Source organism: Gasterosteus aculeatus, chromosome 4 (genome assembly GCF_964276395.1).
Source record: "Gasterosteus aculeatus chromosome 4, fGasAcu3.hap1.1, whole genome shotgun sequence".
NCBI lineage: Eukaryota > Metazoa > Chordata > Actinopteri > Perciformes > Gasterosteidae > Gasterosteus > Gasterosteus aculeatus.
In genome coordinates this window covers 21,388,592-21,413,845 of record NC_135691.1, presented here as the reverse complement: position 1 = coordinate 21,413,845, position 25,254 = coordinate 21,388,592, and the positions used below count along the sequence as shown (strand labels likewise).

At 42.1% G+C, this 25,254-nt stretch overlaps 2 protein-coding genes across 23 annotated transcripts in view; both read left to right on the top strand.

Moving 5' to 3' along the window:
- The window catches only part of nav3 (neuron navigator 3), a 333,028-nt gene extending 320,515 nt beyond the window's left edge, over window positions 1–12,513 (top strand). For 19 of the 21 annotated variants that reach the window (XM_078101055.1, XM_078101049.1, XM_078101047.1 and 16 more), the window contains 4 exons: window positions 6,125–6,321; window positions 6,476–6,594; window positions 7,743–7,946; window positions 8,830–12,513. In XM_078101055.1, the coding sequence (XP_077957181.1) occupies window positions 6,125–6,321; window positions 6,476–6,594; window positions 7,743–7,946; window positions 8,830–8,949 (640 nt within the window). In that variant the 3' untranslated portion in view covers window positions 8,950–12,513. The remainder of the gene's footprint in view (window positions 1–6,124; window positions 6,322–6,475; window positions 6,595–7,742; window positions 7,947–8,829) is intronic. The other 2 variants (XM_078101060.1, XM_078101059.1) reach the window with 1 other exon arrangement.
- A 766-nt stretch (window positions 12,514–13,279) lies between these two features.
- krr1 (KRR1 small subunit processome component homolog) lies at window positions 13,280–24,571 on the top strand. Of its 2 annotated transcripts, none has more exons than XM_078101063.1 (12): window positions 13,280–13,509; window positions 14,802–14,934; window positions 15,186–16,604; window positions 17,308–17,483; window positions 19,764–19,898; window positions 20,082–20,207; window positions 20,545–20,628; window positions 22,181–22,237; window positions 22,696–22,866; window positions 23,049–23,126; window positions 23,697–23,793; window positions 23,901–24,571. In XM_078101063.1, the coding sequence occupies exons 3-12, from the start codon at window positions 16,529–16,531 to the stop codon at window positions 24,047–24,049; spliced, it is 1,149 nt and encodes a 382-aa protein (XP_077957189.1). In that variant the 5' UTR covers window positions 13,280–13,509; window positions 14,802–14,934; window positions 15,186–16,528; the 3' UTR covers window positions 24,050–24,571. The 2 variants fall into 2 exon arrangements, with proteins under 2 accessions (XP_077957189.1, XP_077957190.1); XM_078101064.1 differs by having other exon boundaries at window positions 13,317–13,924.
- Window positions 24,572–25,254: the final 683 nt, after the last annotated feature.

Here is a 25,254-nt window from a genome sequence, read left to right as displayed (position 1 = left end):
AGAGTGTATACTTTGGCTGCAAGGACAAAAGTTCCATATTTTTTTAACCAGATTCCTGCGATGCCCCACACTCTAGCCGTCGAGCTCTCCACTCTAGCAGACGCAATACACACTCATGTAAAAGTCAGAAACGGAGCGAAGAACTAGTGAAACATAATCAGTGATTATGAAAAAAGTACAATAGATATCAAGAAGCAGTTTTTTTCATAAAATAGTTGAGACTTGTGTCAACATTTGAAAGTTTAAATGGTGTCTGTAGCTGAAAGATTGGGGAAGCTGAAAAGTCTGAAAGTTGAAGAAGTTTAAGGAGGATTTGAAAACAATTTCCATTGGAAAACCATGTTAAAATATTTATGATTATTGATTTATATAAATTCAAGCATAAGTGGTAGAAAGCTGAAAAGTCATAGCCTTAAAGCCAGAAAGGAGCTGAACATTTTAATATTTGAACGGTTTAAATAGCTGAAAATGTGAAGGAGTTGAAAGGTCGCGCGGAAGAAATAGAATAACTAGAAAATGCATTTCCTGCTGAAAATGCGTTGGAATGCAAAAAGCTGAAAGCTGAAATGAACTTTTTAAAATAGCTGAAAATACAGAAAGTTGAAGGGAATTTGAATACATTTGCTGAAATTATAGATATTAGAAAAGCTGAAATGAATTTGAAATTGCTGAAAATACAGAAATGGGAGAAGCTGAAAGGAATTTCAATAGATTTGCTGAAAAAGCAGAAATGAAAACAGCTGAAATAAATTTGAAATATTGCAAAAAAATACAGAAATGAATATTGAAAAATTGCTGTTGATAGAGGCATAAGAATAGCTGAAATTATTTTAAAGAACTGCTGAAAATACAGGAAGTGGGGAAGCTGAATTTCAATAGATTTTCTAAAAACAGAAGTTGCAGGAGCTTAAATTTGTTTAAAATTGTTTGTAGTAATATTAGTAGTAGTATTAGTTATAATTGTGGTATTAGTAGTACTAGCAGTAATAGTAGGTTTAGTATCAATAGCAGTAGAAACAGCTGTAATACTATTAGCCATAGTCGTATTTGTAATAACATTAGTAGTAGTTGTAGTATTAATAGCAGTAGAAATACTAGTAGTATGGTAGTAGAAGTATCAGTTGTAGTACTAGAAGTACGAGTAATATTCGTAGTGGGAGACAGAATGTTTGTTATTCAAACTAAGAAGTTTTTAATTAATAGGCCTCATCACAAACATTACAGTAAAAATTCCCTCCATGTGGCTTTTATTTTGAAATTATTGGATTGGGTGGGTTGGGGGGGTGTAGATAGAGGGAGGGAGGGTGAGAGGGTGAGGAAGGGAGGGGTGGTGAGGAAGAGATAGAGGGAGAGAGAGAGGAGGAGAAATAGACAGACATACTGACTGACTGAGTGATTAACAGTGAGAAGAGGTCAGGGTGGAGGGGGGAGGGGGGGCGAGTGTCTTTATCATATTGGTCTGTTGACAGAAAGCATAGCTGCGTCATGTGACTCCACTAATCACGTCATTGGAGCAGCTGTGAGTCACACACAGAGATACTGCAGCGTGTTTACGAGTAACCACGGCAACGGCGCACCTATTGCATTGGGTGGGGTGGGGGGGTGTAGATAGAGGGAGGGAGGGTGAGAGGGTGAGGAAGGGAATGGTGGTGAGGAAGAGAGGGAGAGGGGAGGAGAATTAGACTGACTGACTGACTGAGAGTGATTAACAGTAAGTAGAGGTCAGGGGGGAGGGGGGAGGGGGGGCTAGTGTCTTTATCATATTGGTCTGTTGACAGAAAGCATAGCTGCGTCATGTGACTCCACTAATCACGTCATTGGAGCAGCTGTGAGTCACACACAGAGATACTGCAGCGTGTTTACGAGTAACCACGGCAACGGCGCACCTATTGGATTGGGTGGGGTGGGGGGGTGTAGATAGAGGGAGGGAGGGTGAGAGGGTGAGGAAGGGAATGGTGGTGAGGAAGAGAGGGAGAGGGGAGGAGAATTAGACTGACTGACTGACTGACAGTGATTAACAGTAAGTAGAGGTCAGGGTGGAGGGGGGAGGGGGGGCGAGTGTCTTTATCATATTGGTCTGTTGACAGAAAGCATAGCTGCGTCATGTGACTCCACTAATCAGGTCACAAGGAGCAGCTGTGAGCCACAGACAGATCCTGCAGCGTGTGAGTGCTCGTAACCACGACAACGGCGCACCTGTGCGGCTGCAAAAGTGCAGACACAGGACAGCGAGTTACACAGAATCCACACCTCAAACAAATGAGAACCAGCGCAAAACTATAACAGCTATCTAAAAAATACGGCGTTTGTATGAGACCCAAGACTCTACCGAACGCGTGGATGTGTTTTTATGTCTGTCCGGTAATGAATACGGCTCCTATGGCCGTTGACAGAACGTGTACCTTGTGGATTTTTGTGAGAAATATGTCGGCAGATTTGTATTGGAGCCTATGGGGCTTTTGGCAGAGGTTGTGTCACTCAAACACTCCTTGCGCCAAAACTAAAAAACTCTGGGATTCCATGAACACATTAATCCAATCAGCACAACCATACCCTCATTAATCTGAAGAAATGAAGCCTCTAGAGTGTATACTTTGGCTGCAAGGACAGAAGTTCCATATTTTTTTAACCAGATTCCTGCGATGCCCCACACTCTAGCCGTCGAGCTCTCCACTGTAGCAGACGCAATACACACTCATGTAAAAGTCAGAAACGGAGCGAAAAACTAGTGAAACATAATCAGTGATTATGAAAAAAGTACAATAGATATCCACAAGCAGTTTTTTTCATAAAATAGTTTAGACCTGTGTCAACATTTGAAAGTTTAAATGGTGTCTGTAGCTGAAAGATTTGCGAAGCTGAAAAATCTGAAAGTTGAAGAAGTTTAGGAGGATTTGAAAGCAAACTCCATTTGAAAACCATGTTAAAATATTAATGATTATTGATTTATATAAATTCAAGCATAAGAGGTAGAAAGCTGAAAAGTCATAGCCCTCAAGCCAGAAAGGAGCTGAACATTTTAATATTTGAACGGTTTTAATAGCTGAAAGTGTGAAGGAGTTGAAAGGTGCCGCGGAAGAAATAGAAGATGAAGAATAAAGATTCGAAGAACAATACTTGGAATGCATCTCAATGCATTCCAACTAATAATAAGTCGGAACTAGAAAAGGCATTTCCTGCTGAAAATGCGTTGGAATGCAAAAAGCTGAACGCTGCACTGAATATTTAAAAATAGCTGAAAATACAGAAAGTTGAAGGGAATTTGAATACATTTGCTGAAAAGCTGAAATGAATTTGAAATTGCTGAAAATACAGAAATGGGAGAAGCTGAAAGGAATTTCAATAGATTTGCTGAAAAAGCAGAAATGAAAACAGCTGAAATACATTTGAAATATTGCAAAAAAATACAGAAATGAATATTAAAAAATTGCTGTTGATAGAGGCATAAGAATAGCTGAAATTATTTTAAAGAACTGCTGAAAATACAGGAAGTGGGGAAGCTGAATTTCAATAGATTTTCTAAAAACAGAAGTTGCAGGAGCTTAAATTTGTTTAAAATTGTTTGTAGTAATATTAGTAGTAGTATTAGTTATAATTGTGGTATTAGTAGTACTAGCAGTATAAGCAGTAATAGTAGGTTTAGTATCAATAGCAGTAGAAACAACTGGAATACTATTAGCCATAGTAGTATTTGTAATAACATTAGTAGTAGTTGTAGTATTAATAGCAGTAGAAATACTAGTAGTATGGTAGTAGAAGTATCAGTTGTAGTACTAGAAGTACGAGTAATATTCGTAGTGGGAGACAGAATGTTTGTTATTCACACTTAAAAGTTTTTAATTAATAGGCCTCATCACAGACATTACAGTAAAAATTCCCTCCATGGGGCTTTTATTTTGAAATTATTGGATTGGGTGGGGTGGGGGGGAGTAGATAGAGGGAGGGAGGGTGAGAGGGTGAGGAAGGGAGGGGTGGTGAGGAAGAGATAGAGGGAGAGAGAGAGAGAGGAGAAATAGACATACATACTGACTGAGAGTGATTAACAGTGAGCAGAGGTCAGGGGGGAGGGGGGAGGGGGGGCCAGTGTCTTTATCATATTGGTCTGTTGACAGAAAGCATAGCTGCGTCATGTGACTCCACTAATCAGGTCATTGGAGCAGCTGTGAGTCACACACAGAGATACTGCAGCGTGTTTACGAGTAACCACGGCAACGGCGCACCTATTGCATTGGGTGGGGTGGGGGGGTGTAGATAGAGGGAGGGAGGGTGAGAGGGTGAGGAAGGGAATGGTGGTGAGGAAGAGAGGGAGAGGGGAGGAGAATTAGACTGACTGACTGACTGAGAGTGATTAACAGTAAGTAGAGGTCAGGGGGGAGGGGGGGGGGGGGGCCAGTGTCTTTATCATATTGGTCTGTTGACAGAAAGCATAGCTGCGTCATGTGACTCCACTAATCAGGTCATTGGAGCAGCTGTGAGTCACACACAGAGATACTGCAGCGTGTTTACGAGTAACCACGGCAACGGCGCACCTATTGCATTGGGTGGGGTGGGGGGGTGTAGATAGAGGGAGGGAGGGTGAGAGGGTGAGGAAGGGAATGGTGGTGAGGAAGAGAGGGAGAGGGGAGGAGAATTAGACTGACTGACTGACTGAGAGTGATTAACAGTAAGTAGAGGTCAGGGGGGAGGGGGGAGGGGGGGCTAGTGTCTTTATCATATTGGTCTGTTGACAGAAAGCATAGCTGCGTCATGTGACTCCACTAATCAGGTCATAGGAGCGAGCAGCTGTGAGCCACAGACAGATCCTGCAGCATGTGAGTGCTCGTAACCACGACAACGACGCACCTGTGCGGCTGCAAAAGTGCAGACACAGGACAGCGAGTTACACAGAATCCACACCTCAAACAAATGAGAACCAGCGCAAAACTATAACAGCTATCTAAAAAATACGGCGTTTGTATGAGACCCAAGACTCTACCGAACGCGTGGATGTGTTTTTATGTCTGTCCGGTAATGAATACGGCTCCTATGGCCGTTGACAGAACGTGTACCTTGTGGATTTTTGTGAGAAATATGTCGGCAGATTTGTATTGGAGCCTATGGGGCTTTTGGCAGAGGTTGTGTCACTCAAACACTCCTTGCGCCAAAACTAAAAAACTCTGGGATTCCATGAACACATTAATCCAATCAGCACAACCATACCCTCATTAATCTGAAGAAATGAAGCCTCTAGAGTGTATACTTTGGCTGCAAGGACAGAAGTTCCATACTTTTTTAACCAGATTTCTGCGCTGCTTCAGCCTCTAGCCTCGAGCTCTCCACTCTAGCAGACGCAATACACACTCATGTAAAAGTCAGAAACGGAGCGAAGAACTAGTGAAACATAATCAGTGATTATGAAAAAAGTACAATAGATATCAAGAAGCAGTTTTTTTCATAAAATAGTTAAGACTTGTGTCAACATTTAAAAGTTTAAATGGTGTCTGTAGCTGAAAGATTTGCGAAGCTGAAAAATCTGAAAGTTGAAGAAGTTTAGGAGGATTTGAAAGCAAACTCCATTTGAAAACCATGTTAAAATATTAATGATTATTGATTTATATAAATTCAAGCTTAAGAGGTAGAAAGCTGAAAAGTCATAGCCCTCAAGCCAGAAAGGAGCTGAACATTTTAATATTTGAACTGTTTTAATAGCTGAAAGTGTGAAGGAGTTGAAAGGTGGCGCGGAAGAAATAGAAGAAGAAGATGAAGATGAAGAAATAAAGATTCGAAGAACAATACTTGGAATGCATCGTTAATGCATTCCAACAATAATAAGTCGGAAATAAAGATTCGAAGAACAATACTTGGAATGCATCGTTAATGCATTCCAACAATAATAAGTCGGAAATAAAGATTCGAAGAACAATACTTGGAATGCATCGTTAATGCATTCCAACAATAAGTCGGAAATAAAGATTCGAAGAACAATACTTGGAATGCATCGTTAATGCATTCCAACAATTAGGGGAAAGCCCTTCATGGGCCGAATCTTTGGATGTGAATATCTTATGGTGAAGTGGAATGAGCTAAAAACTGAGCTGTTTGGATGAGAAATGTGGGTTACATTTTTTTTGCTGTCCAATCACAGGTGGGTTCTGTGCACCAACCACACTGAGCCGGTCAGAGGCTTCTTGGGCCGTTTCCTGCGGCGAAAGCTGATAGAGACGGAGATCGATAAGAGCATGCGCAGTAATGACCTGATTAAGATCATCGACTGGATTCCCAAGACCTGGCAGCACCTCAATGGCTTCCTGGAGGCACACAGCTCCTCGGATGTCACCATAGGTCAGTCTCATACATCCTCTCTGTCTCTCTGGCCGACACCAGAGCCAGTAAGTGAGTGTGGGAACCCAGTTCAGAGGTCAGAGTCTGCTTTGTGTGTCTTTCCCACCTTCCATTCATCAAACACTGATATCCTGTGCACTTTGGTCCCCGGCAGGTCCCCGTCTCTTCCTGTCCTGTCCCATGGACGTAGAAGGCTCTCGGGTTTGGTTCACCGACCTGTGGAACTACTCCCTGGTGCCCTACCTGCTGGAGGCTGTCAGGGAGGGGCTGCAGGTACGTCCTGGGTGTCCATCAACAGCGGATGTTGCTATGACATTTTAAACCTCTGTTCTAAACCAGATTTTTAGATTTCATCATCTTTCTGATGTTATTCGTGAACCTTATGGCATTTTGAGGTTGTATTTATTGGTTGTAATGTACTTTCTTGTATTGTTATGTGTCAGGGGATGTGTGGGAGGCAGGACTCAAATGCAGAGTTTAAAGCAAAAAGACTTTAATAGTCGAAAAGGCAACAAAGCAAAACGCCAACGGGGAAAAACACATACAAGTACCGGGGGGAAAAAAGGCAGGCAGGAACGAGGAGCATCCAGGACGATAGACAATGACGCGACAAGTGACACAAGAGACACACGGCTCAAATACACTAGGGAGGTGCAGGTGATTGGACACAGGTGGAAACGATCAGACAATCACAGGGGATGACAGGACAAGGCAGGAAGTGAGGTTACCCGGGGACACGAGTGGCAGAAAGCTACAAAATAAGACCGGAAGTGAACCACACCGTGACATTATGTCTAACATCTATTGTGTATATGAAGTGTTTTTTTTATTAATAAAGAGTTTTCTAATCTTTTCTAACCTCTGGGTAAAAAATCTATTTTCCCACTTCTAGAATCAAAATTGATTTTCATATTTAAATAAAGATCTAATGCACTGATGAAAATATTGGACTTTGCAGACATCATTTGAAACAGCCATTAGCTATAGTTACGAGTTACTTTTTAAATGCAATAAATTTGAATCCTTTACTTACTAAATTGTAAAAATACTCAGTTGAGATCAAACGTCTCAAATGTTAAATAGTAAAATAATAGGAGTTTAATAGTCAAAAACACCTACTCAAAGGAAAGAACAATAATTTCCCCTGTGACTGTGACACTATTATATGATGGGTTGATTCATCACCAAATTATTTTCGTACTTGTGGGTCGATTGTTTGCTGAAACCTTCCCAAAATTCACAAGAATACCTTGAAATAATTTTTATTATTTATTAATTATTACATCAATCATTTAAGGAAAGCCAGCATCTTTATGTATGAAAAACAACAGCTGGTGAGCTAGGAGTCCGCACTAGTGATTACCATGAGTACGTTCTCCCGCATCGTTCATACCGCCTCTCCCTCTGTGATACGCCTGCAGCTGTACGGCAAAAGAGCCACCTGGGAAGATCCGTCCAAGTGGGTGAACGACACATATCCATGGAACGCTGCCTCGCTGCAGGTGGACGGCCAGTCGCTTCTCCAGCTGAGGCCAGAGGACGTGGGCTACGATGGCTACAGCTCGTCCAAGGAGGGAGCCTCGTCCAAGCAGGTGTCCCAGAGTGACACCGAGGGAGACCCACTGGTGAGAAAGACACAAGGCCGGATAAAATACATAACGAAGCTAGGAATGTAGCTGGGTGGTGTAATCTCTGGAGTACAACCATGGCACACACACACACACACACACACACACACATAGGAACTATTAAGGGAGGATGGGTGGAGAGAGGGGGAGAGAGAGAGAGACTTTCCATTTGTATTATTATTGTTATTATTATTGCAGCCCAAAAGAAATAACAACACGTGGCTTGATTTGGCAATTTGTGCATTTGTGTGTGTGTGTGTGTGTGTTTTGTCCATCGAGGTGAGACCAGTATTGCAGCAGGTGTGTTTAAGCTCATTTTAAGAACACTTGAGGCAATTCGCAGATTCAGCAGCACGTCTGCATCATTTAGCTCATTTGCGATTAGGGATGAGACGTTCTGCAGGTTTATGTGTATATGTATTCATGGATTAAAAAGTGCCTTTCACCACATTTAAAGTAAGGAGGCAAAGCTTATGCATCATTGGACCTGCGTCTATGATGGATGGTTTGAAGATCATGCCAGTTCCAAAGGTTTCTCTCGCTTATGTTTGGTCCCACTGCTTGGCTCTATTGTTAAACTCCTTTATGTCCGTCTTTTTCTTTTGAGTTGTCAGTAGAATTCTACAATGTTGTGCTTGCATTCTGTGTAAGCCACGAGTCCAGGGCCTATTAGCTGATGTGTACAGTGTTGGCATAAAAGTCGAAGGTTCTGACCGATAGCAGATAAAGAGATATAAGATGACACACCTGCTTAAATTGTTAATGCATGCATTTAGTTTAGCTTTGAAAGGAATTATCTGAAATACTGCATACCTGATAACGCAATCGCCTCTTTATCCCTGTGTATCATTAAGGCTCTGCCTCTGTGCTGCATTTTCAGATGAACATGTTGCTACGGCTGCAGGAGGCAGCCAATTACTCCAGCACGCAGAGCTGCGACAGCGACAGCACCAGTCACCATGACGACCAGCTGGACTCCTCACTGGAGTCGGCGCTATGAGACCCAGAGCTGCGTCGGCAGACCGAACCTTAAGGGGGACCTTTAAATTTCCGCCTGACACCTCCTGTAGCGCACAGATGTAGGATGTATGGAAAGTTTTATTATCCAAAATGATACACCCGCCATTTGAAAAAAACTTTTTTTTTTACCTTACTATGGTGCAATATTAAAATGGAATTATTTTATGATTTGAAGCACAGCATCCAACTCAGATAAGGTCAGCTGGTTATTTTTTAATGTATGTATAACATTTTAGAGTACAACTTTTCATACATGTGTAGGCAGGACAGGTCTGATAAGGATACAAAGTTAACTTTTAAGGAGTGAACAAACAACAGATCGTAGATCGTGTTAGAAAAAAAACAGAAAGCCCAAAGTTTGAATTGGATTATTTTTCTTTTCTTTTTTTTCAGACATATCTTCAAATGTTTACAATGGTGGGAGGTAGTTCTGTTGTTAATAACTTTCCTTGTTTATAGAGGTGCTTCTCGTACAAACATGCACACACACACACACACACACACATGCTTAGCCACAGGCAGCAGGAGGATACTGTCCTTTAATCGGAGGCCCCCTCTCCCTCCTTGTGACCATCCAGCCTGCCTGTTTCCACCTCGGGACCCTCATCTCTAACTCCACTAATGATGGGGAGTCAAGAGAATACTGTGGAACGTCGACAAGTGATGCAGTGGTGGCCTGATTGGCTGTTCACTGACGTTGTTAAATAACACATTCAGCCAAAGTGGCTGTTCACAAGCTATTTTGAGTTTCATTGTTGAGCACAGTCGCGTGTCTTGCCCGGCCTTCGGTTGAGGTGTGCTGGTCTCCCGCTCCGTGCCTCCTTGGTGTCAGGCGCTGCCACCACCCCCCCCCCGCTATGCACGCAGACAACCAGCACAACGAAAGCGCCATGGTCCTCGTGTCATCTAGTGCTACCGTGGAGGAAAAAGAAAATGGAAAAGTGCCAATGTTTCCCTTAGATTTACATATAGACTTGCCAAATGATGCATGATCGTCAACTTGGATTTCCCGTCACTCTATTGCTAATAATGTGTCACTTTATCAGCAGACAGCACTTTCTGTGGGTCCTCATGGAATGAGGGTTCTTAATTAAACCCCTCTCTTGAACAGCGGTTGTCCAATCAGAAGCCCCCATTACTCTGCAACCCTTTGGTGCACATGGAGATGCAGTTAGAGAGGAACTTTGTGTTCTAGAAGGTCTAGAAGGTCTCACATGCAGATGTTACCACAATTTCCTGACAATATTACCACTTAGTAGTAAGATAGCATTAACAAAACATATTAGTCATCATTCTAAACGACTTTCCCAATGTATCTGTATAAAGTGAGAATATACATATATGAAAAAGTATGCAAGCTATGAGCCAAACGGACGTATCTACCCTCACTGGGGACAACGACAATGCTTTTTCTTTACTTCCACGTGGACTGCAACTGATTGGATGCTGAGTGTTTGCCTAGGACAGGATCTTCACGTCGGGAGCAAGTGCACATATTAGACAGCAGGGAAAAAAATGTATTGTGTAACATTTAATTAGCTATAGAGTTACAGTTGATCAAATTTGAGTGGCAAATATGCAATCTTTGTCACTGTACGCTGCACAAGGACCGGAACGGAAAGCCTAGCCGGCGTAGCATCCGATGCCAAAGGGAGCGTGGCTTGGCAAGACATTTGCGTTACTCTGCATGGAGAACCAAGCGGGCAGGGCATTATACTGAAACAGGGCAATTCAGAAAGTAACGAGAAACTTGACTTTAACTCCAACGAATACAAATCAGAGCTAAACAATTAACAATGTATCAGTCATATGAAATTGAATGATGCAATCTGACAGTGTCCTGTGGAACTCTCTGTCACTCATTTAACTTTGTCTTGTTCACTATCTGCACCCATCTGGTATCCAAAAAGAAATCCAAATGCTTTTGAAAAGAAAGTTAACACGATTGGCCCAAGAGCTGAATAGGGGGACAGTGATACTGGTGCTTTCTCACTGCCTCAGATGTGCAAAAGTTCAGGAAGCATCCTCAGTGAGAAGAAGAGACGTTGATGTTGGCCGATGATGATCTGCTTCCTGCTACGTCAAAGAAGCTGCTTGTAGTCGGAAAAACAGCCTGTTTTGTTATTACCTTCCTCCAAACCTCCCTTTCCTTGTTTCTGACAAATAAAGTATTTAATAATTGATTATGTATTTTAATTCAAAACTAACCAATATTGTAAAAAAAAAACATAAAGAGAGGTTGGGGTGTTTTTTAGTTGTTGTTTTCTCATCCAATTGAGCTGGGCTCACTTGAACTGATAGGAGCACAACCCAAGAGTTTGGGGGTTTTCTAGCCTAATGAGCATGTTTTAAAGCTTTTTAAAGGGGGGTGCATTGAGAAGAGACCTTTACCATTATGTATGCGTGTAATGGACGGAAGCCATTTAGAATTTTGATTGTCTTCTCTTTGTTTAACGAGCGGGTTGGTTTTGCACACTATGAAGTTGGGCTGGATTGTACTGTATATACTTCAGTCATGCACAGGGAATCAAAGATGCATTCAGCCCTGTTGATGTAACAACATGCTTAACTTGCTGAGTAAATTATTGTACTTTGAGAACAGAGAGAAAAAGAAAAAATATGAGTGCACAAACTCAATACTCACAAACGGGTGTGTGTCTTGTGGTCATTGGATGTTTTTGCCTGTGCAGGAGGCATAATGTGTACAGTAAGAAAAATGTTTTAACTCACTAAAAAATCACAGACTGAGAACAAAAACAATGCACTTTTCCAATATCCTACTCTCCCCTCCCTCAGCTGTAAAGTTCTCTCCATCTTTAGGAATCCTTGTTGTTCCTTAGATGCTCCTCTCTGGACATTTTTCACCCAAGCTCGTGTTTCTCCGGCTGTCCGAGGCATCGAAGCTGAACTGACTGTATACATTTACCAACAACCAACAGGTGCTACTGGTCAGTCAAAGCCCACCGGAGACCAAGAAGTTGTGTTGTCACAACCTCAGGACAATAATACCTTCTACCATCGTACCTGTTGCTCAGCTTCACATGTGTATCTAAGGCCAAGACTCTCACAGTCCCACGTATACCTGCAAGGTTGTGTCCTTGCATGGTACTGGGGTAGTTACGGGGCCGACCAGTGTTTCCTTACCTACAGTTGCACCCATGCATCACACCTGAGCTTAGACCTCCCACAAATCACCCTCTCAGCTACTCTTCACTCCCGGTGTAGGCCATGAGTTCCCGAGCTAGCAGAGCACTGACACCATTAACAGTGTACGCCATAGTGTTGATGATCAGCTGGTCGTGTTTCCCGCACAACACTTTGCAGTTACATCTCAGTTAAAAAACCATAGCATTTACTCTGGTTTGAGGGAAAGTTGAATTCTTTTTTCGGGGGTGGGGGGTAAAACATTTGTGCTTAAATGTTTTATATTTTGTACATTTGTATGTAACATATCATGTAAATAGACAGAGACAGTGATTTAACTCATCTGGAGGATTTTGTAGTCTTTGTAAAGCCCTAATAAATGGTATTTGGTGTCACATGAGCTAACAGTATGGTGGGCTTTTATTTGTGTGTGTGGTCTATTTTGGTCTAGTTTCTGGAGTGGTGGGTAAAGGCATCAGAGTATTTCAAAGAGACTATTAAGACTGCCAAGATGTTACAGGGTCTTTTAACTTGAGATAATTCTAAAAAGTCATATGATAAATGGTCCCAAGTAATATTATTTCTGCCAAAGTGACTGTTGCATTTATGGATTCATTTCGGTTGGTTTTATATACTAGAGCATCCGGAGAAACACGCTCATCTTGTATAAATCTGCGCAAACTTTTAGAATTTAGATGATTTTAGCTTAACTGGTGTCAAGAGTAGCATAAGACTATCGGTCACTCCTAGCAGTGGTTTGACAAAATTACAGTAAGTGAACAACTTTGCAGCTGTCATTAAAAAAAAAAAGAATTTGAATGCCAAATTGTATTTATATCAAGTATAATGAATACTGCAATATCTAAACTGTGAAAGCAATAAGTGAAATAATTCTAAGATAATAGGAAATGGCAATGCATTGATGTAAACACGATGCCATTGACACGTGTAGTCAGAAAGATAGACAGATGGTAACAAGAAGGAAATAAGGTTTTGGTGATGGTCTTCTTACATCTGTTGACACGCAGCACAAATGAGCTAAAAAGGGTTTCCAGTATATTTTCACATGATACAATATATAAAAAACTGGTATTCAATTTAATTTAATTAACTAACAAATCACACCTTTGAAAATATAGAAAGGACGTTTCTTTTGTTTTTATTTTGAAGGACGTCACGTTGGTGTTGTTTTCCGGCTCGCGCACGGCTGTCCCCAAAGCAAACATGGGGAAAGGTGCAATTTCCGTGGCTCAGTCGGAAAAAGACCTCAAACTGCTTAAAACTAGTGAAACTTCGATATCTTTACCGAAACATTCTTATTGGTTCGACGTCTGGCTGTTCGTGCTGTTTGACATCGCGTTTTTCCTCGTAATGTATTACATAGTCCCATAGGAAGGTACGTGGGAGAAGCTTTCTTTCGTACGTGGTGCATTAGCAGAGGGCGGCTGCGGAAGTGGCTAAGCTAACGCAAAGGCAGTGAGCTAGCTTGAATTAGTCTTGTGACAATGTGAATTGATATACAACAATTGATATTAAACTTTTTATTTCTCACTAATAATTGCATTATTGAATCACGTTAACTTACCAAAGTCTAGGAGTCTTATATTTTAAATAATACTAAGCTAATGTTAAGTAACCTTAAGTTAACGACTGCCAATTTAGTGTCACCAAATTTTAACGTTGTTCAAGTATTTGCGCTAAGTTAAAGTTTGGAAAATGTATTAAATGCTTGACGACTAATATCAATATTGGTCAATGGCCCAATCCCAATGTCCTCCCTGAACCCTCAGGGACTTACCTGACATGCAGCGGTAAGTGATCCGTGGGGGCTTTAAATGGTGTGAATATGAATGGGAAACATGTCACGTCACCATGACAACGTCAAAAAAAAGATTGCAATCGAGTATTTATTTGATACTTTTTACTCTCTGATTTAAACGTCTTCCAGGCTCCTTTCTCATAAAATGAGTGATTTAAAATCTTTCTAAAATGTTTTTTTTTTGTCAAAATGGCTTCAAAGACTAAATTACTACATATCGTCTGATTCCATGTGGGGTTTTCCTATCTTTAATCCATACTATCTTAAATGTATACATTCGAGTATGACAGTCTAAACACATGTGTCCCATCCTCTTTGTTTACCTTTTTTTTATACATCCATGCTATCACTGGTTTCCTCGTTTTCAACGTCACATTGCAACGACTTGTGGGTAATTTCCCTTGGGCAAAGTCGGCATCTAATGCAGATTTTTACGAAAAGGGTTCATAAAGGGCTTGAAATGTCTGCCAGAGAACCCTCAAACACTCAACAATTGACAATGGAAACCCTCAAGGAGTCAGCGGGAACGCGCCTTAATGTCCGTAAATCCGTAGAGGTACAGATTGGGATTGGGTCTGTCATTGGGCTGCCGAGCGGCCGTCAGAGACAACTGGCAAGTACAGTCTAAAAAGTCTGATGCAGAAAATAAATACTTATATTCAATGAACAATATTCAATGGCTTCGCTGTCATTCAAGGAATTTTAACCAAAAGCAGTTCATACATCAAGGTTCCGTTTAAATTTGGAATTAGTTAATATATGCCTTATTTCTAAACGGGTTTGATTGTGACAACGTGTCATTATGACAACTACGGACCCAACTGGACGGTCGGGGAGTGAAAGTCATCAACTGCCTTATTTTGCCTTAGAATTGCACCAGCCAGCAGCACACCAAGAGGTTGGTGAGCCAGACGGGCGGAGAGGGGAAATAAGCTGCTCTTGTGTCTGCTGGACCTGTGGTGGTCATCAACCGGAAGAGGACGACAGGAGTCCCATCTGACTGTGAGTTCATGACGAGGAGTCCACAGTACACGGTCACGTGATCACATCATCCTGCAGCTGTTGTTGTACTTCATATTTGGACGTTATAATCTTTCTGACAAGTTGGAATGAGTTTTTCACTCACTTGAAGTAATGGATATGCATGAAGTTCTTTGGGATTGTTTTTCAGTATGGTAAGTCTTGGCGTTCAGTGTGAGGTGCATTCATGAACTGTGGTTACAGTTAACTGACCTGTGTGCCTCTCCTTGCAGGGACGGAGCACATGACTATGATCTCTATTGTGGCCGGATCAATAGGCTTTTTGGGAGGAGCCGTACTCTTAGTGAGTGCAACCAAAGCTGTCATGTCATACTATGAGCGTCTTCAGCTGCAATAAAGTGTTTGGATCCCCATTTGTGAGAGTTGTGTGAATCATGAAGATGCTGAACAGTATTTCTAATTAGACAGAAATGATGGTTTAGTTTTTACAGATGAAACGATTTGAAAGAGGGAACACTGGTGACATAAGAACTATTTGACTATTACAGAACGGAGAAACAATACTGATACTGAGTGCATTTCTAATCTGTATACTAGTGATGGTGTTCTTAGGCTCGATGGAGAACATAGGCCCACGTGTTCAGACTTGAGAGGTGTTCTTTCTATTATGCTCCATGTTGACTAGAACAACGTTAACTGTACACGTAGAACTCATTTGTTCAATTAACAGCCGTTTGTGTCTTCTCTCAACCTTACAGTTCTTACACCTGAAATAACCATTTTTATAGCTGCAGCTGCTAATTGTTAGGTTAATGTAAGCCTCATGATTGGGGTAGAAATTTGCCATCTGCAGCTGATTTCCCTCCCAATGAATGGATCTTGCATTGCATTGTTTGCTAGTGTTAGAGGTGTGAATTAACAACCTTGTTCAGCTCTTTATGCAGCAGTGTCTCTTCCCCACTCAAATACCTTTTTACTCTACTGCGGTCAAATTAGTTAGTATATTTCATCAATATTATCTGCATTATCCATTTCAGAAGTTCCTTTTACTTTAAGCCTGGAATAAGAGCAGTGCTGGGACCCCCTCTTGATGAGTTCCTCCAATAGCTCATGCCTCTTATTCAGGTCCCCACTATGTGCTTTGGACATTAGCAACACTATAAATATTGTCCTGTACCATGCAGTCTGTTATCATTAATGATAACAACCATTGTTCACAGGAACATACATGCAACAAAATAAGGCTGCGGTGCCAATCATACCTGGAGGAAGACCGTGGGAATTTCAAGTTTTGCAATCTTGAACTCAGCTAGTACTGACGTCCAGCTGCCTTACTTACAGGGAACCTGAAACCCAGGATTTATAGCAAAGTCGTGTCTGACAAAAACCAAATCCTTTCCTGCTCTGCTGATTCCCCTCAGAGAACCACTGACTCTGTTTGAGTTGAGGGTTTCTGACCAAGAAGGTGACCATGAACCAGCGTTCAAACGGCATGTCAGAAAATACCCGAAGCGGCAGGACAGGTTTGCTCCAGGAGATGGCAGTGTTGCAGCTCTGAGGGTGCAAGCTACCGTAATACTTCTACGAAGAAGAAGAAGTGGGACCCTCCTACAAAATGGCGTCCTCCAAGAGGGGAGACTGCGTGAGTGAAACACAAACAGGGAAAAAAGTGAAAAAGACTAAACACCAAGGTGAGTAATTATTGATGGCGAGATGAACAAACATATTTGACACCCAGCGACCAATGCGCTGTGAAGTAAAGCGGAATTATGTCCGCTTCTTTGAAGTGTGTACATGCCACCTCCGAAACACGCATGGATTAGCTTTAAGCTAGCAAGGGAGACGTCGTGTGTTGGAAACATGTGTTAACTAACTTGTATAACGATATCTCTCCACTTTCCCCCTGTTTGACTTTCATTGCGCACCATGGAAAACGAAAAGAAACATATTTAACGTTGTTTTATCTGTTGAGGGTCTAACTTATTGCATGTAGCAATTAAAGTCATTGTTCACCTCTGCAACTCAACCCCGAAACAACAACGTTATTCGCTGTGTTCTTTGCTGGTACATTGTGAAACCACTCTTGCTGTGGTCAGACGTTGCAATGCGAACATGGGGGTTATTGCACATTACGTACTCACCAGGGTCTCCTTTCGAAGTAACAATTGATTTTTTTTTATTTTATTGATCACCTTTCTACAATAGAATAACCTTACAGATGAAAACACTACCATCCATTGGTAGCTGTTCTTCTAAAGCCCTCATCCTTTAATGGTTGCCTAAACATGGTCCGTCTGTATATTGGTATCTTGACCAATTTAGTTTGACTGGTTTGTCGGGGGAAACGAACTTCAACACACTTTGCATGTTTCTGATCTGATCCGTGTCATGCAGTGGACGAATCTGACCTCCTTACTGTTCCTGATGGATGGAAAGAGGCGTCTTTCACCAAAGACGACAACCCGCGGGGTCTGTTGGAGGAGAGCAGCTTTGCAACGCTCTTCCCCAAATACAGAGAAGCCTACCTGAAGGAGTGCTGGCCTCTTGTGGAGAAGGCCTTAAGCGACGTGGTAAGTTCGCTCAAACTTTTTCCTAAAACCTAGTTTATGCTTCTGCGTTTTCAGAGCGACGCAGACGCAAGCCCCCCTTGCGTGTCTTTTCACACCTCCCTAGTGTCCTTGCGTGTGTCGAGCCATTTTTCTAGGCTTGCAGCAGTGTTAATTTCGTCGACGAAAACAATGACGAAATTTTTTTGGTAACAGACCTTTTTTCCATGACTAAGACGAGACTAAGACGTGATGAAAACGATCTTAAAAAATAAAAACTATGACTAAATCTATTCTTTCGTTAACGAGACGAGACGAACATGTTGGTGGTTGACGAAGTCACGATACTTTCCCCCCCTAAATTTGCACGCAGCTGACAGACAACAGACCGGCCAAGTAAGGCGGTTATTAACGCGTCATGATGACGTCATCCACGAACCTAGAACGCTCGCTCGCATCGGTGGTTCTTGTGCACCGACTAAGGACCGCGCCGACTATTTTACGCTTCGGCGAGTTTGAATGTGGCTTCCTTAGTTTAGCTCAGCTGTCTCGGTTTAGCTGACTGTTAGCAGGCTGAAGCCGCGCTGCTTCAGAGAAACATGAAGACCCGTTTAAAGACTGTCGGACCTTTCTGCTCTGTTCTCTGGCGACGGCAGGCAGCGTTTCCTCGGCTGGATGAGACGCTCCGTCACAAACACGTGTAACATAATAGTCATTGCAGGTTCTGAAGCCAAGAAAATTATGTATTGCACCGATTGTAGGACGTTAAGGTCTCTTTTGTTGGGACAGTGGAAACAATAGAGGACCATGAAGTTTCTGGTGGCCATGTCAAAAGCATTGCAAGTAAAGAGACCGTAAAGTGTTGCGTTTAGATCCCTGGTCCTCATGAAGTTGTTACACCTTTGCCAATTTGTTAAATTTCCTTGCAAATAAATGCTTTGCTATTTGTTAAAATCCAAATCCTTTCATGTAATGATTTTTCACATGTCATTTATATTAGCTCACACAAACACTTCAACCATTTGTTCTTGGCCCGGCTCCTCCGTCACATTTTACAACCCATTGTGGCCGCGAGTCAAAAAGTTTGCCGACCTGCTATAGACCTGTCCTATGAGGGACATCTGATGGACAACCAAGTACTGCAAGCTAGACTATTATGCAGTTGTAGACACAACACAGGGGGTCCCTGGGCCTGAGAAGGGAAGAAAAGGAGTTTAATATGGCTATTAAATGGGACCAGAACTAGACTAAAACTAATTACATTTTAGTCTATTTTTTGTCGACTAAAGTTAAGAAGGATTAAAATGACTAAATGGGACTAAAACTAATATGCATTTTTCGTCTAAAGACTAAGACTAAATCAAAAATAGCTGCCAAAATTAACACTGCAATGCAGCTTGCATTTCAACACAATATTTTGTAAAATACCGGAAAAAAATCCAAATCTGTGAATATCTTGCCAACTTTCAATACGGGTAGAAAATCGAGATAATGAGGTGAGATATGCGCAGGCTCCTTCATAGTTCGGTAAAGTTGGCAAGATATTCAGACTGACGGACCGGTCTGCGAGCTGGACGCATTGCTCTTAATGTGCCGGTAATGATGGTAAATTATGGTTGTAGCTGGTTGTCATCTACGGTCCACTACGATTACCGAAGGGGGGCGTTTGTTTTTTGACAAGGTTTTATCTCATAATTTTATCCCCTTACATTAGTGCGGAAATGGGCTTCTATAGTTGTGCGAATGCATCACTCCAGCCAATCCAAAGACGGGGTTTGTAACCAATCAGGTGTATACCATGGTGACTGGCTCCGCCCCCTTACTGTCAAAGAAAAACAGTGAGCGCGTAGAAAACACCTTCGAACACAAGCAGAGACTAACCTCGCGAGCGAGGAAGTTCACGCTCTGCGAGCGAGCAAATATCTCTTTTTAATCTCTGATTATGCCGTTCTTAAAAAAGGATCCTACCACCGACCATCGGTACCTGCCGCTCTGACAAAGAAACCTTCCACCAACCACTTTTCGCACTCGACGTCACTCCAATTTTATGTGGCCGTGAGGGGGTGACTGTATGATGAAGGAAGATATTTGTTTGTCTCAAAGTAATTAATTTTTTTTTTTTTTTTTAAAGCATTTGTATTTTAAAGCCTTTTCTGGCCATTGACCCCTTGGTATGCACATGGAAATGCTCCTGACTGGGTTATTTTTATCACTGTCGGAATTGCTGTTCTGCACTTTGCAGTCTAGTTCTGGTCATATGGTGGTGTTGAGACCTTACCTAACGTGGATACCTGTTCTTTCCAGAACATCAAAGCCACTCTGGACCTGATTGAGGGAAGCATCTCAGTTTGCACCACTAAGAAGACTTACGACCCATACGCCATCGTGAGAGCCAGAGATCTAATCAAGCTGCTGGCCAGGAGTGTCCCATTCGAACAGGTAACGATCTGAGGACACCGCTGTCTGTCGTGCAGGGTTGTCCTCTGGAACGCTGTCTGTCTTGGAGCAGACGCAAAAGATTTTGCTTCCTAAAGATTGCACTTTGTGCTTTAAGAAAATGAAAGCTTGATAATAATTTATTATTCTGTGTTGCTTTGTTGGTACTTTTTTTTTTGCCTTCAGGCTGTGCGGATTTTACAGGATGACATGGCGTGTGACATCATCAAAGTCGGCACCCTGGTGAGAAACAGAGAGCGGTTTGTGAAGCGAAGACAGCGGTTGATTGGCCCCAAGGGTTCCACCCTAAAGGTGAGTCCCATACCAATATCAAGGCCTATTTTGCATACGGTCAAAATACTCGAATGCTCACTGGACTTGAGGTCAGACCTTCCTCGCCTCCTCTTCTCATGTCTTAGTTCTGCCCAAGGCAGATTTTAAACATCTGGGATGCAAAAAAAATAGTTCCTTTGCAGATACAATGGTGTATTTTGAGAAAAGGGTCACTAGGGGGAAGCATTGCTTTCTTTTAATCAGCCACACATTTTGTCTGAATCCTTGTTGCTATAAACAGCTCATTTTTAGTAAAAGTAATGAGCTAAGCCTATCCCAATTTAAATACTCTACTTTTCTCTCCTTTTTTGTCCAGGCTTTAGAGTTGTTGACAAACTGCTACGTGATGGTGCAGGGCAACACGGTTTCAGCCCTCGGGCCTTTTAATGGCCTGAAGGAGGTAAGAACTTATTTCTCTCCACAGGAGTCGAAAACCACAAGTGTAAATACAATTCATAGTTTAAAACAAAGGATGTATGAACCTTTACTAACCCCACACTTTCACTAACTACACTCATTGAAGTAGGGTCAACAGACAGAACGATATTTCTGGGATGTCAAACTGATTCAAATGCAAAAGCAGCTTCTTGCATCTGTAGCCAGCCTAGCATAGTCTTCATGCTAGTTAATGCCAGAGGTGTCAAGTAACAAAGTACAAATACTTTGTTACCTTACTTAAGTAGACATTTTGGGTATCTGTACTTTACTGGAGTATTTTTCAGACTACTTTTTTACTTCTACTCACACATTTTTAAAATAGCCTCGTTATTTAATTCTTGCCTATTTTCATTCCGGCTTATCATCCTTCAAAAACACACACACACAAAAAACCTATCCAGATAAATCGCGCCATCTCGATAGAGTGTGGTTGGATGAGAAGTATAAACATTTACCATTCAGACACCCTATTGGTTTTCTCTGCGATGCACCTGCAGATCAGAGTGACGCAGATTGCGAAAAGTGGTCGGTGGCAGGTTCCTTTGCCAGAACGGCAGGTTGGTGTGATCGGTGGTCGGTTCCTTCGGTGGTAGGATCCTTTTTCTGAACTGCACAAGCCGATCTCAGTTGGATATTCATCGACATGGACCCTCATCCTCCTCATGCACATTCCATGTAACGTTAAATGAGTCTTCATGACCATGGGTTTGCCGTAAATGTTTTTTTCTAACTTTATTGGGAATCTGGCACAACACAGCGCAGCGTCGTAAATAAAGTGATGTGTGTCTTAATGCGAGGCGTTAGAAATTAACGCAAAGGGATTCTGTATTTGCTCATAAAGCCTGAGAAGACTGGTTATTTGGCCAATGGTTTGATAACCAACGAAGTAGTAAACCTGGGGGAGACACTGCAGTCAATGGGATCAACGCGTGTATCCGTCCTCTTCACACTCGTGTTATTTAGCCGTCACTGGAAAATGGGTTCTTTTTTTATCTGTTTAAGTTATACAGCATGCGGGTCGATGCATTTGTCCCTCTGTTGTATCAGCGTTGCCTCTCTGAATACCGCCATGTTTCCATCATCCAAACGGCCGGTCACATGATGATGATGATGAAGGCACCGTCCGATAATATTGTAACTGACTGACATGTTCTGTGAGCGAGGTTACGCATTAAGAGTTTGTCCTTATAATGGAGATTTTTTCCCCTTTTTATAGTTTATACTTTTGGCACCGGTTTTATTATATTAGATCTCGTTCCAACCTCTGGCTAGTTCCAGATCGTCTGAACATGAGAAGAGGAAACCAAAGAATGAGAGCAGAGTCGGGCAGTGACTGTCAGTATCGCTGCTGTCATGAAAAATAGGATTCCAAATAAGAAACATTCAGCGGAGAAATAGTTGTGTTTGAATAATTGATTTCACACATTTGTACTTTTTTCTGTCATTTGAAATGATGATATGTATCCCACTGGATTTGTTTTATTTTTTTCACGCGTCTTCCACTGTCTTATTAGGTACGCAAGGTGGTGATGGACACGATGAAGAACATTCATCCCATCTACAACATTAAGGTACGTTTAAGCTGCTGACAGCCGCTTTACCGGATAAATTAGAACGTTTGGACTGACTGCTTGCCCAATGAAGATATTTCCATCCTTGTTCTTGATCTCCTGACTGAAATAAACCCCTCTGGGTTTGTACGCCAAGGCTGGCTCAACCTGGAGCTGAGGGCATGATAGCGCCCCATGTGCTCCTCATCACCTGGGGCTCTGAGATGATAACAATAACTCATTGCATCCATGAAATGAAGTAGTATTTTTTTCAGTAAGTGAAGTTTCCATAAACGGTGTCCCCATATCCTGTGATTCTTCCAGGTTAGCTGGCTAACACTGCCTTCAATTCAAAGACTTACTAAATACAGTATAAACATGCAATGGTAATAAAACATTCTTGGATCGGCAAAGCATCACATCTTTGTTACTTTTACTCCACGCCCCTGCCACTCCATTCAAATGGCCGGATCCGTCAGACGTTGATGATCAAACAGGAGCTGTCCAAAGACCCCGACCTGCGAATGCAGAGCTGGGAGCGCTTTCTGCCTAAGTTCCGCCACAAGAACTTGGCAAAGCGCAGGGAGCCCAAGAAGAAGAGCTTGAAGAAGGAGTACACACCATTCCCTCCGCCACAGCCGGAGAGCACGGTCAGACCCTTGCTTTACCCATGTTTATGCTAACATTCATGGTTGGTGATAACTGCCTCTTATCTCGTCCTCTGTTAGCTTACTAGCTTCAATGGTTGAGCTCATGCAACATGGTCTATTAAAAAAACTGTAGACGGGGATGGGTTAGAGCTTTGAGTTTCACTTTGCGGATCTTCTTCTAGGTCGACAAGGAGCTGGCCACGGGAGAATTTTTCTTGCATGAAAGTGTGAAAAAGAGGAAGAAGATGGAGGAGATAAAGGTGAGCACTGAGTGGATCCATCTCTTACAGTAATGCATACCTGCAAACTTGATGCCTTTTGACAAAGGTTTTTTGTGTGTGCGTGTGTGTGGGGGGGGATTCTTCCAATTTTTATCCACAATCCAATGGCTGTGGTAATAACAGCTTGAGCGTTCATCAAACAGGGGTTGGGTTGGCAGTCAAACTGTCCCTCCTACAGAACTAATAAAGTAAACCAGTGTTAAATAGTAAAAAAACGCCAGTTCGAGTACCACACCTGTCTCTTAAAAGTTTTTACAATGTGTGCATTGAGTTAAAGTATACCCAGACATGATAAGAACTCGGATTTTGCAATAGAAAAACCTACTACGTTCAGAGTGTGTGTGAGAGAGATTATACGTAAGACAAACAAGAGACAAACGCTGTGTATTCAGATTGAAAGGGAGGGCTGCAACCCCACCACTCCTTTGATCCTGTTGCTTGGTTAGTTGTATTGAAAAACATTATCAACTTAGTGTAGTCTCTAGGAAGAGGTCCATCTTATTGTTTAGAAATGCCAAAAGTGTGACTGTCATTGTTCCTTTTTCACAGGTGAAACAAGCAGAAGCGCTGACCAAGAAGCAGGAAGAGCGGAACAAAGCTTTCATTCCTCCTAAAGAGAAGCCTCTGATGAAGAAAACCAACAAAGGTAGAAATAAGTGCACAAATCTCCATCCGAGGACAAAGCAAATATGTGTGAACCTGTGCACCGCAGTGGTGCCGTTAACCTTCCCCCAACACTTGTTTCTGTTCCAGCTCCTACAGAACACAAGCTGGACATCGAAGCCATTAAGGAGAAGGTGAAAAGGGCCAAAACCAAGAGACTAGGGGCTCCTCCAGTGAACCCGACTCCGCCCATCAGCACCACCAATGGCAAAAAGAAAAAGAACAAAAACAAAGGCTAACCACAGACTGTCCCCATGGTACTTGTGTTGTGGACCATGTGGTCTGGTGCTTGTTGGAGGGCCCTGTCAGGACCCCGGCAGTTGGGACATCAGACACACAGTAAAGAGGCTTTTATTCAGCCACGTGTAATAAGAATTCATGTTCATATTGCCCAGTATGATTCTCTATCTGGAGACCAGTGGTACACCAGTGAGCAATGTTATACATTGTCCTCTGCTTTGCCTCATTTAACTATTATCATTGTTTTCAACGGTCAGTATTTATAGGTTTTCATCATATGTTGTTGTCCTTCCTCAGAGGCCGGCTCGGATGAAAATGCGAAATTAAAGGCAGATTTTCTTTTTTTACAACCTGGACTTTAGGTTTGCTTTAATTCCATTTGACAATTATTATGGCAAATAAACTTAAGTCCTATATGCGGTTTGGAAGATGATACAGAATAAGTCCTTATTTCTGTCCTTTTTGGACAATAAGTCAATTACCTTTTTGTAAAAATAAAGAAATTATTCATCTTTTTTTAATCTGCTTGAGCAGTTTATTAACCTTAAACGCTGGCATTATTCTGACCAACTGCATACGCTGCGATGAAGGTGACTGTGAGGGCAATGGGTCGGGCCACCGGAGCAGTCACAAGGTTAGTGGGGGTGGGGTCCCAGTCTGGAGTCCAGTTGTAGCCTGTAAATATATAAATAAAACGCAATGTGACAAACGGTTGAAATGAACACCACCTAAACCAGAAATATTTTGTGTCTTACATCAAATTAATTTAAGGTCCATATCGGTAGGTATGCTGACATTTTTGCTGTCACAAAAAATGTTGGTGATCTGTGATGCAAAGTCAAACCCCAAAGTGGACAAAATACTCACGGCAGAGATTCCTTTCACAGGTGCCCTCACATCAAGAGCACCTGCTGCTCCAGATAACTCAGCAGAAAAAGAAACGTCCTCTGACTTTCAACTGTTTGTACTTTCAGTAAACTTGATGTGTGTAAATATTTGTATGAACACTACAAGAGTCAACACCATAAGACATAAACTTAAAATTTTCCAGTCAGTATGTGGTGTGGCCACCAGCTGCTTGAAGTACTGCAGTGCATCTCCTCCTCATGGACTGGACCAGATTTGTCCGTTCTTGCTGTGAGATGTTACCCCACTCTTCCACCAAGGCACTTGCAAGTATCTGGACATTTCTGGGGGGAATGGC

Excerpts from the sequence above, each read along its gene's own strand:
- krr1 (XM_078101063.1), top strand. The coding sequence starts at position 16,529 with ATGGCGTCCTCCAAGAGGGGAGACTGCGTGAGTGAAACACAAACAGGG. Across the intron at positions 16,605-17,307 it reads GAAAAAGACTAAACACCAAG|TGGACGAATCTGACCTCCTT; the intron begins GTGAGTAATTAT and ends CGTGTCATGCAG. Across the intron at positions 23,127-23,696 it reads AGAAGATGGAGGAGATAAAG|GTGAAACAAGCAGAAGCGCT; the intron begins GTGAGCACTGAG and ends CCTTTTTCACAG.